Source organism: Chaetodon trifascialis, chromosome 9, assembly GCF_039877785.1.
Source record: "Chaetodon trifascialis isolate fChaTrf1 chromosome 9, fChaTrf1.hap1, whole genome shotgun sequence".
Lineage (NCBI taxonomy): Eukaryota > Metazoa > Chordata > Actinopteri > Chaetodontiformes > Chaetodontidae > Chaetodon > Chaetodon trifascialis.
The window spans coordinates 15,084,811-15,097,299 of NC_092064.1; the positions used below are offsets into that span (position 1 = coordinate 15,084,811).

Consider the following 12,489-nt stretch of genomic DNA (forward strand, 5'->3'; position numbering starts at 1 on the left):
GAAACATAACCTTAAGTCAAGCGTTAATACAGTGAAGGGGAGCAAGAAATGGCTGCACAAAGGTCTGGACAAAGAGTGACATCTAGTGGTGACTGAGGGTATGTCGTGTGGTGGTGGAGCCAGCAGCTCTCACACCTTAACATGAAACTGTCCTGTGTAAAGTGCAGATTTTATGAGGTTCAGTCCAGAGTTGGTTGTTTCAGGGACTAGAGGGCTATGAGATATTATGATTTATTAGGAATATATGGGCTCACTGAAGCCAAAAAACCCTACAATAAACATGTTTCTTTAAATAAACTATACCACATGACAACAGCCATTAAAAGCACGCAGACAGACCTTTCTTTGTAAAGCCAGAGAACGACCTGATTGGTGTAAATCAGTGTTTCTTTGATGTCCGTGCTCGTCCGATATTGTTCCAGCGAGCATCTTCTTCCACCAAATCAAAACAATACTTAACGTGCTGATGAGCTGACCTGAAACGTATAATATATGTTTGTCCGGCAGAAAATAACCTCCATCTTTCACACCCTCCGCCGCGCATAAAGAGCTCTCTGTTCCAACTTGATGGTGAATAATGCTCCCATCTCTCTCTTGGCCGGGCTTTTGGATTTCAGTCGCAACTCGTTAGCTTGTTTGGCCCCGAGAAGCAGGATTTACAAATCCTTCTCGCACCAAATTGGCTCTCGGGCCAAGACGGCTACGTCACCCAGAATCCCTAGTGGTGGCCATTACTCAAAACTATTCATACAGGCAGAGATGCAGAGCAGAACGGGAAAATGGTTTCAACATTGCTGAGAGGGAACAGCTGCAGCACTCTGCTGTTGGAGGATGACAGATTTCCTTTGCTCTCTTCCTCTCGCTCAGTCCCTCTCTCTCACTCCCTCCCCTCTATTTTTGTCTCTAGATTTTCTTTCGCTTCTTCTTTTTCTTCTCCGTTTTTTTTTTTTCATTGTCATTATTTCTGCCTATCCGCCCTTTTATTCTTCCTCCTCTTTACGCACACACAACCATGCGTGCATACAGAGGTATACACGCAATTACACACAAGGGAACCCAACTCTGGAAATACGTTCCCAGGAATATTAGTCCAAGGAATTTTAATAGGACCCTTTCATATTTCAGCTTTGTAAAAAAAACACTAGCATGCTGTTTGCTGTGTGTGTGTGCGTGTGTGTGTGCTTTTACAGTATCAACCGGTTGTGTCCAAATGTCACCACAAGTGTGGATATCCAGAGGTTACGCTGTAAAAGCTGTCATTCTTGAGTAAGAATTCGTGTATTTTTCTGTTATTTCTACAGTTGGCAAAACGGCGTTTAGGGTGAGCTGGTAGCCGTTCAAGACTTCTATGTGTGACAAGTTCCCGAATCCCCAAATAACCACAGAAACGTTGAACCCGCTGCGGAGAGGGAGAAGCCTGCAGATAAAATTGCAGCATGTTGTTCACTTTGACACACACTCATACACACTCCCCTATACAGAAACCACCATTTAGGGTATGAATTTCAGAGCATTGAACTCATTTAACTCCTCCTCTTTCTGTCTGTGTTTGTGTGAGTGTGCATGTCAGGTCTGTGAACATGCTTGCTTGTGTGTGTGTGTGTGTGTGTGTGTGTGTGTGTGTGTGTGTGTGTTGTGTGTGTTAGTGGAGCCACATCTGGAAACAATAGAGCGGTAGATGCTGTCACTTTCCCTTTACCTCAGGCTTTTGAGTGAATTCTTAAACAAACACTCAATTCACTCACAGTAAATTACAGGAAGGCAATCTGAGCTGCAGACTTAGATATTTGGGCTCTCTCTCCTGACACACACACACACACACACACACACACACACACACACACACACACACACACACTCAAGCAAGCCCGGAATTAATCAGTTTCTCCAGATGCAATTTTACCCCTGTGCTGCTAAATTACAGCCTAGCGTGCATTTAGTGTAATTGATAAACCAAATTACAACAAATTTTGAAGTCAGAGGTGTGTGTGTGTGTGTGTGTGTGTGTGTGTGCTCCTGTGAACGTCAGCGTGTGTGTGTGTGTGTGTGTGTGTGTGTGTGTGTGTGTGTCTGTATGTGTGTGTGTGTGTTGGTGAGGTTGTAAGTTCAGAGCTGATGAGATGTGATTGACGGCACAGTAAAGTTTACACAATATAATCACTGCGTTTCCACTGCGGATTCAAAACAAATTAAGTGGTCATGGAGCATTTCTTATCCAAACCCACAGTAACTGTTAAAAGGAGAAGCAGGGCAGATGAAGACAGAGTCACCGCTGTAAACACGCGCAGAGTTAACTCGGTTAGGAGGCTGCAAACGACGGTCGAGTGGTGCGCGAGCCTCGTGACGCGCCGACACTTCATTTGTCTGATCAGGCAAGAGGTGGCAGCATTGTTCAACCCATTAAGTGAGAGGACACGCGAAGCAGTCAGAGCTCATTCGCTTCAAAGCCCAGTCAAGGATTTAAGGAGGCACTGAAATGACTAAACAATGCTGAAGCAGGATTACTCCTTATCTTTAAAGCCTGCTCCATTTCTATGACTGACTAGATGTTAAATCTATTCTTAGTGCATTTATTGATCAAGTCAATTGACAGGCAGTTAATCAGCATCTATTGTCAGAACTGATTATTCATTTTCTACCAAACAAGTGTGATAATTTCCTGATTTTCTTTTGTTTTTTAAGTGTCTTGACAAAATAAGACATTCAGAGATGCTCCTGGGCTTCAGTACACTGGAACAGGCATTTTTCACTCTGTTCTGATGTTTTATAGAGCTGAATTGATCACTTAATCATGAAGAAATCAGCAGTTTAATCATTAAAACACAACAATTGGTGGCAGCTCTTATTCTGTTGCACTTATCTGAAGCACACACACACACACACACACACACACACACACACACACACACACACACACACACACACACACACGTACACACATGAACACAGGCAACATGGCAGCAAGATATTGGAAACCAAAAAGTTTTTATTCATCATCGTCTTCTGATACAAAAGTGTTTTTAAATAACAAACAAGTTTTAACATTTTTTGTCACTTTTTTACAAGGATAAATTAGCAGTTTCTTTATAATACATCAATGACATCATCAAGACAACAGGGTTTCTCCACAGAGGAACAGCCCAAAAACTCTTTCGCGGCTGCGATCAGTGTTGGTGGGCTTCTCAAACGCATTTACAAATCCGTATTACCAGTGGTTCTCCATCTCGATTAGGCCGCGGCGCACACTCACTGCGCTTTCAAGGCACGACTATTCGGCGACTGTTTGGAAATGTCACCTGAAGCTCAGTGTGGTCATATGAGCGTAGACAGCCAAGACATTAAGACAGTTTAAGAGGGAAACTGCATTAGCTCATAGGGGAGGTGGTCAGAGGTTAATTTAATTTACTTTAACTCAATGTAACGTTTGTTTGGCTTTGGAAATGTAATAAGTATACCATGGTATGCTGGCTTGAGAGGCACTGGTTTTTCAGGGTTCTGGGTTTCACCAGAACCTCCAAAAGTACTGAATGCAATAAGGGTGCTGTTACATTTAACATTTTTTGGGAAAAGGACAGCCCACGCTGTAAAAATGACTCTCTGACAGGCTGTGTGAGGCACTATCAGGGTTCAAATGACACACAAATCATTCCATTTAAACTGCCCAGAACTCAATGTTCTTCGCTTCATGTGGCACACACACCCCACGTTTTGTACATTCAAAGACTGAAATGCAAGAGCTTCACGATAGAGATTGTCAGGCAAATATATATACGGTGCACGGGAGCAGTAGCAGAATTTGGTGAATGCGGGAATAACTGACTGTGATTTAAGCTTATAGTCATCTCTATAAGCGGTTATTGAGGGAGGTTAAAATGGCGGGACAGAATGCAAAATGCGCCGCTGGAGACTACAAATAAAAATCCTGTCTCTGTTGTCCATGAAATTCTGAAATGCAGTGTACAGTAATCTTTTCCAGGGATGACTTGATTGTCTGGGAAATGAGCCATGATGCAGCAGAGAAGGTTAAAGCGAAGCAGGCGGGCAGCGGGCCAATGAGAGCGTCAGGCAGACAGATACGCAGACAGAACAGACACGACAGTTAACAGTGCCGGTTTCACTGTGCTTCTGTGACGGCTCCACTGAAGAAACGTGCAAACGCGGCGCTCGCGACTCGCTCGCATACAGGCTGCTGGATGAAATCCGTGGGAACGGATTCCTCTGTGTGTGTGTGTGTACCTGCATACGTCTGCAAGTGTCTGTTGCAGCATAATGTGTCTTTTGGCAAGTGATTGTCTAATAACCTCTTAATTCCTGAACCCGCCTCGGGTCCAATGTTTGGAAAAGAGGGCAGAGGGAATAATTTAATTTCCTGGACTTCACGGTAACTCGAGAGCATGTACAGTACGGGCTTTCCCAGAAGACAACACACAGTTCGCCGAGCTTCTCATGGACCGCTGAGGTAAAACACACACGGGCCTACATTTCCCAGACGCCTTACCGCTTCCACGTGTACGGGTCAATAAAAAGGCACAGCCAGGGTACTCCGAGGATTCGCTGCAGTTTGACTTCATTACCACAGACTTGACCTCAATATACAAGACAAAATGAAACAATAAACTCTCATCATGTTTCTCCGTCCGCCCTCACCCTCAAAATATTTGCAAGAAAAGTGAGCAACAAACCACATTAGTTGTTTTTCTCCACAGCGTTCACTCTGAGAATTGACCAAACTCTCCCCGTTAAAGGCTCTCTGCATATTAATATACTGTGTAATGCTTAGTTCCATTGCTGTCATCCCTGGTAATGCACTTGTGACAAGCACAGACACTTCACATACTGTATATAATTATAGTGCATTATTACAGCTTAGAGCTGGTTTCCCAAAAAACTTTTGAGCAATCAATCACTTGCTCTTTTTCTGTTGTACAAAAGGTGATAATTTACAAAACGAAATGTTGTTCAAATGTAAACACGTCACAGATTTAAGGCCATATTTGATATGTCTTCATCAGATTTTCGTTGCTTTTGGTCTGGTGTTTCATTGATTTTTCGTTCTCCCGTGCGGGCAGAAACACCCGCGGGGGCTGAAGTTGTCAGATGCTTTTGGGAAACGTCAAACCTACATCACATCTGCACCAGGACCGTCCAGTGTAAAATTCAAAACTTCAAAAAGACCCTAAAAAGACACAACGGTAGAAGGGTTTACTGTGTCCAGCAGGTTCAGTCTCTTCTGCTGGGGGCTCTGGGGAGGAAAGAGAGGCAGAGAGGTAGACGCGGTGCTCCACAGCTTATTGGCATGTCTGGTCTGCATATCAATGCTTCTGTCCTGCCTTTCCAGTCTCTCTTTCTCCTTCATTTCTTTTTGCTTTCTCTATCTCTCTGGGCAAAGGAAGTCTCACAGAGGTAGAGAGGCGACTGTTGCTACTTATGTACGACCCAATCCTCCACTTCTCTCCTCCTGAAGAGGTGCGGGGTCGGTTAGAGGGGGGTGAGTTGTTTCCAGACTCTCAGTGAGCCATTTACATCCAGTGACGTCGTTGAGAAACTCCTGTGTCACATTGCTCTTCTCCCTCTCTTTTCTCTGTCCTCTCCCTCTTTCGTTTGGCAGAGTGAGTTTCTGTTAGTGAGCGCGAAGCAGGTAGAAGTCCACCGTCCCGTCTCCTCACACCACTGTCTCGTTGCCTTTCCCCGGTTTGATCCAGCCCTCGCCTGGTGCCCTCTTGACCCCCCGGCTCGCCCTGCTATCCCTGAGCAGGCGGGCGGAGCAGCGCTGCCAGGTGTGGAGGGTTTTTGCTGACCAGATCCACATGCCTGACGTGATGCCCACGAGCAGTGACATGAAGATTCGAAGCATCTCTGACGCCACGTATGAGTCCCGCGGGCTGGCCCTGAACTCCCCCCAGTGGGAGAGCTGGTAGAGGTAGCAGCCGATGACCGTGGACGCCGGGACAGTGTAGAGAACAGAAAACACTCCGATCTTCACCATTAAGCGCTCCAGCTTGTCTGTTTTGGCGCCGTCCTTCTGCAGATTGGAGCGGATCTTGAACAGAGCCACGAGGCCAGCGCAGATGAACAGAGTGCCTGAGGGGCAGAAAGGAAAACAGCGGTCATATATAAGCAATTAACGAACCGAGGGGTCGTGCATGTTGAAGAATGAATTTTTAGTAGATAGACAAATCGACGGTACTATCGTGTTGTAGTTACCTATTAAAAGGTACGTGGCCAGTGGGGCCACCACAAAGCCTGTGAGGGCCTCCTGCTGCTGGTTGCCCACATAGCAAAGCCCCGTCAGGTCGTCCGCATCCACCAGTCTCATTATGAGGATGACAATGGTTTTGACGGCTGGGATAGCCCAGGCTGCTATGTGGAAGTAGGAGCTGTGCATTTCAATAGCCTCGTGGCCCCACTTCAGTCCAGCAGCCAAGAACCAAGTGAGGGTCAGGATCACCCACCTGAAAGAGAGCAGGACAACAAGTTTTCCATAAAGATCAAAACAAATCAGGCAGACACATGTAGTGCTCTACTCATCGTGACACCAGAGAGTCATGAGTGACATGTCAGAGGGTTGTGATCATGTTTTAGGAGCGAGTGAGATTCTCGGGCTGCTCTCCTCCAAAAGGGACGAGCGAAGACAAACAGGAAAATGAGGGCAAAGTGAAAAGGAAGAAAAAGAGCTGTGGCAGCAGTGTGTTTCCACTGCAACTGCGGTGTAGCACACAGTCAAAAAGTGGCCTTTTTTTCTTCTGTTTTTTACAAAGGCTGCCTTTGTATGTGGAAATTAATCCATGTAGCGCAGAGGTTATGAGACAGGATAGTTAAGACTTTAAAGAAAACAGGATGCAAGTCTCGTGTTCCCCCCAAAAGTCCATTCACAACAATTGGTGACAATGGGACAAAGAGATGAAGGATTGATATGGTAAAAAGTGTGTGTGTGTGTGTGTGTGTGTGTGTGTGTGTGTGTGTGTGTGTGTTTGCGTGTGCGTGTGCATGCGCCTGAGTTTGTTTGTACTAACCACAGTGAGGAGGCCATGCCAAAGAAGTAGAGCAGGAGGAAGACTATGGCACAGCCGGTGCTCTTCAGCCCTTCTTGCACTAGAATTGGTACTGCTGCTGCATCCAGGTCGCAGGAAACGCGCTCCCTCCCAAGAGTCAACCGCACCTGAGGGAAGGGCACAAAGTGACAGTGGATAGAAAAAAGAAAAAATTATTCATAGCTTATAAAATTCAAATATACAACATAATAATAAGCACAGAACAGTGAAACAATACTGAATCTCCCACTGACCAGGTAGGCGACGCTGTACAGATTACAGCACATAGACAGGAAGATGATGGGCCTTTCCGGGTAGGAGAAGCGCTGCGAATCTAACAGAAAGGTCAGGACCGTCAGCGTGGTGGACAGGAAGCACAGCACGGCCCACACCGCCATCCACGCGTCCGTGAAGACTTTGGCCCCTCGCCGGTAGAGCCCGCTGTCATAGCCGCACTGGAGAGTGCAGCTCTCGGTCTGTTTTAACCAGGTGTACTGGTCAGGTGCGGATCCCAGTGCCTGACACTCCTCCTGGTGGTGCGGATGGCGGACGGGCTGGTACGGCGGGTCCTCGTCCCCCGGGCCCTCCATACACATGTGGTTGTGGTCGTTTTGAGGTGGGAAGAGGCTGCAGTTGAGCACCTGGAGAGGAGACGTGATGGGAAATGGCATTTTGGTTGCTTAATAAGGCTGTGATGCGTACTTTTTTAAGTGTATTGCATCCATTTTGTGTGTTTGTTTATTTTGTCCTAAAAGAAAGCATTTCGTCTCAGAACTTTGGTTCCTACATCACTCCACCACGTTATTAAGTTCATAAAAGCAGGACTTCTGTGCGATGATGTGACTCACCTCAGGCCATATGAAGCCAAACTCATGGAGCACTGGGAGGCATTTTCTCTTGACGGAGAGACACATGCTACCGCATGGACCGATGGGGATGGGAACCTTGTCTGTGCACATTGGCACATAGACTGAGCACAGGAAGAACTGGAGGGAAATGGAGATACAGGATTACAAGTTGAACGTTTGGCTTTGTTTGAGTGTGCATTCTGCAGTGAGACCCTGCAGAGTGTAACCGTTATTCAGTGTTATGTCTTATTTCAGTACAATGCTTTGTTGCTGTTAAGTTAAAGCAAACTGTGAAGCAGAAGGTAACTCGTGTCAATGTTTTAGCGCTTGTTCAAGATGCAGAAACAGTGCAGTGACTACCCCGTGGGCCAGTCTTTCTATATATTACAACAGGATTACATCTGATCCTCCATCTACTTGCGCGCACCACTCACTATCCTGCTGCTCTCTCTGTCTTTACTTTCAATACGTTGCATCACCTCTTCTAGCAGTGGGTCTCTATTTTCACTTCTAATAAGAAAATCCACAACTTGAGTCCAAACACTGCCGCCAACACTAACCTGCTTCCAAGGTTACACATACAACTCTGCATCTTTAAAAACAATCTGTGAACTTCACAACACTGAGGGCATGTGCCCTGTAATGCACCATAATCTCCCCTTATCCAAGGCTAAGTTTTCTCTGTCCCATGGCAGCGGTTTTGAAATAGATATCGAAGTCAGGGTTACAAAGATAGAGAACAGTCTGAAGTCACAATTCACTGTTTGAGGTGATTGAGGGAAGACGAGCTCTGGGTTAACAAAAGGTTCAATTTTAGGCGATTTCATGCCTTTACAGTGAAACCAGGGTGTAAGATTGTGCCAGGATCATGATATGAAAACACACAGAAGCAGAAAGCGCAGTTCACCCGACCACCTCCGGGTAAAGGAAACACACATGCGCCCTGCGAGATTGAACAGGGTGATGACAGAAGTGTGGTGTATTAGAGTGGGGGGGTTTGCAGCCATTGTTCATTTCAAAAACACCAAAATATTCAATGGGAAAAAATGTTTTGAGCTTTGTAGCCATGATCCAGTGATAGAGAAAACCCAGCTTGAAATCAGACCTTGAACGGAGCCCAAATGAAACATGAATCCAAGAAGGGTGTCGTGGTTGGGAAATAAATACACACAGAAACATTATACAAGTCTTACTTTCTGTGAGAATCTATTTGCAAAGCAAACACACAACTGTGCGTCTGTGCACAAAATTACAACCATGGTAAATAAATCACTGAAGAGTAGAAGATACAGAATCAGGGAGCATTTGTGTTACATACCTAAAAATATTTCTCCATCAGCTCAGAAACAGACGTGTCTTTTGATTATGAGTCAAGCCATGATACTCCTCGCTGTGTTACTCACTGTGTATGGGAAGCACAGGATGTCAAACTCGGTCATCTGAGTTAAAGGGAACTCCCTTAAAACCCAGTTTGTTACGCTGTCCTCTGATCAGTATCTGGGCTGCAGTGAAGCAAATGGAGCAGACTGGCTGATCTGGAGACAGTTTACGCGTCTCAGCACAGATAGAGAATCTTTGTTCCCAAACTGAACCACATGTATTGGGGGTTGAGCGATTTGCTGTTCGATTAGATGAGCTTTAAAAAGCTAACAGTTGCCCTGTGTGTGAGTGTGAGTGGAGGTTCTGTTCGTCTGTTTGCACGTGATTCAACTGACACGACGTTCATGACATCAGGAGAAGAAGATAGAGATGAGACAAGACAGAATTTTATCTATCCAGGGGACGATTAACACGGCTGTCGCACAATGCAAGGAAGTGTGCAACACTGAATTAGATGCAGTGTAATTTCTGATATTTCCCACAGTGACTTACTCCACCAGTGACAGTAATGTAACACGTTCTGGGTATTTTCCCCAACTGCTGGTAACCTGAGTGCTGTCACTTCGCTGCTAAAAGCTGCTCCGGTTACTAGTCAGGAAGCCTCCCATTAGAGCAAATGCTGGGGGATACGGTTTCCCTTTCCCCTTTCCTCCCTCTTCACTGTGTGTGTGTGTGTGGGACAGAGGGAGAGCGGGGAGGGGGGTGTCAGCTAATCTTACAGGCCAATTTTCAGCTGGGGGTGGGATGGTGGGATGGGAAGCAGTTTGGTTTTATACTGCAGTTGCTCCTTCTTATGTCTCACACACATGCACGCATATATCTTATTAATTTAGCATCTCGAAATAACACCTGCAGCCACAGTAATTCAGCACAAAACGCTGAAGATAAATCACCTCCAGCCCCGCAAACAACTTCCTAAGAGTCATGATGCAAAGTAGCTGTGTGAGACATCTATAAATAAAGAAGACGACGTGCCATTTCAGAACAACTTTTAATCTAAAATAAAATCCTGGCCACGTGGAGCAGGACCAATCAGATTTTTTTCTTACATGGTGCATGAAGCAAACAAGCTGCATTTGTCTTAGCACACTGAGGGCACCATTGTCAAGGAGAAGAGAGTACAGTATATGGACTGAAGACTCAGCTGTCACTGTGCGGGGCATGAACTCAGAATGTCAACAGACAGAGGGGGCATTTTCATTGAAATTAGCATGACAGCCTGGCACAACAGGAAGGAAGGCAGGCGGGCAGGGACCCCTCCACTTATTTTAACTCTATGGGGGTCAGCCTATATTATGCTCCTCATTACCACTGGCACCATCAGTCTGAACAGTTCACTGAATAATCAGCTATTGCTTGTAGCTCCCTGTCATGTGCTCTGGGACCATACTGTTCACCCCTCCCTCTGCACACACACACACACACACACACACACACACACACACACACACACACACACACACACACACACACACACACACACACAACTTAGGTCACTTTGGGGGACATTACATAGACTTCCATTCATTTCCTGGAGACTTATCATAACCATAACCACTATGCATAACCTTAACCTTAAGCACTAACCTCAAAATCAGCTTTTCCCCAATTGGACAAACCCAGTTAACTGGTCTGCAGTGCCCCCAAAACTATGCCAGACACACACACACATAAATATAGCAGACTATCTTGACCAGCCATGCTTTTTTTAAGTCCAGGATCGGTGTTCCTAAATTTGCCCATGCCGCAGCTCCAGTGCGCGCTTCCCGTCACTCTGCCTGTTCTATTCTGACATCAGTACGCACTGAGCGTATCTCCCATCAGCCCACTCACTCACTTACCTTGAGTTGACTGGAGCAGCCGTACTGTATGAGCGGCGTGAACGTGGTCAGCTGCAGCTCGGCGTCCGACTGCAGCACGTTGCCGACCAGATTGGGCATCTTGGTGACGTTGTAACCGAGACCCTGGCACATGCTGATCCGAATCGGGTCGCAGGTCATTTCCTCCACCTCGTCGCCGAACGCCTGCACCACGCAGAGCGGACAGACCAGCCCGGACAAGACGAGCAGGGCTGCCCCGCTGAGCGACACCACCATCCCGGGCATGGTCACCGCGACGCTGAGCCGCTGCCCTCGGTACGCGCTGGCACAGCTGATGTCCTCTTCGGAGCGCACAAACTTTGGTTCGGGCTCCCTGGAAAAAGCAGCGCGTGCTTGTAGTCCAGCGGGAGAGGAGCGCGTGGAGCCCGTGCGTTTTGGAGGCTATAATATCCAATTCCGAGCCATTCAGTAGATGAAAATATCCAGAAAGCTGCAGAGAACCATTGCGAGTCCTACGCGTGTTTTCAGTCCAAACAATATGTGCATCTGTAAATTCCTACATGTAATAAATCCCGCAGTCCTTCTTTGCGTTGTTCCCCGTTCAGAAGTCCGTGGGGAGAAGCGCAGCGCAGCGTTGAGACACGGCGATCCGGTTTTGCGCCTACTGCCTGCAAACGTCCAGCTCTAAACTTTATTGTGTCTGCGAGGAGAGACTGTTTTGCCCGTCCAGAGGAGAGCCGACCAATCCGTGCGCGGGAGTAGGGTTTCCCTGACCAACCCCTGACCAGGAGGGCGGGATCCGGGAGAAAAATAGAGGAGCGAGCCTCATCTCCACCCCTGTGCGCGTATCCCACCTCCTCCTCCTCCTCTCTCCTCTCGTTTCCTTCAGCATTTTCTCTTCCCACGTCCCCTCGTTTCATTTGCTCCTCCATCCTTTTCTCGTCTTTCCTCACTGTGTTGCCTCCTCTCCTCTTTTCTCCTCTCGTCCTGCAAAGGAAATCAGCGAGCATTCTGCTCCTAATTCTGACAATATCCAGAACCTGTATTTATACTGGCTGATGTGGTTTACATATGTTTTTATTGGCTGTATTTTTAGAAAATAAGCATCTGAAAAGTAGATTTTTCTCTGTGTGAGTGTGTGTGTGTGAGAGAGTGACTGTTTTTACTTTATATTTAAAGTCCCTAATGGTCTTTTAAGCCCATCTGGAACCTCACCACAGGTTCCACTCTCCTTCTCTAAAGGCCCATCAGCTCTAAGTGCTCATGACATTGTAATTGAAAGTAGGGCCTTAAGTGATGCTGAAGAATTGGAAATCTGTTTTGCATTGCAATGAATGCACATACTGGACAGGTTTTGTTTGCTCGTGGCACCCTGGGAGAAGACTTCTCTTTTACAGCATGAAACAGGCA

The 12,489-nt window shown here is 46.5% G+C and overlaps 1 protein-coding gene across 1 annotated transcript; it reads right to left on the minus strand.

Moving 5' to 3' along the window:
- Positions 1-2,970: 2,970 nt before the first annotated feature.
- On the minus strand, positions 2,971-11,770 carry fzd4 (frizzled class receptor 4). Its single transcript, XM_070970247.1, has 6 exons — positions 11,101-11,770; positions 7,880-8,017; positions 7,286-7,672; positions 7,014-7,159; positions 6,205-6,452; positions 2,971-6,081 (listed from the first exon to the last, which is right to left on the minus strand). Exons 1-6 carry the CDS (start codon positions 11,362-11,364, stop codon positions 5,663-5,665), a joined length of 1,602 nt encoding a protein of 533 aa, XP_070826348.1. The 5' UTR covers positions 11,365-11,770; the 3' UTR covers positions 2,971-5,662.
- Positions 11,771-12,489: the final 719 nt, after the last annotated feature.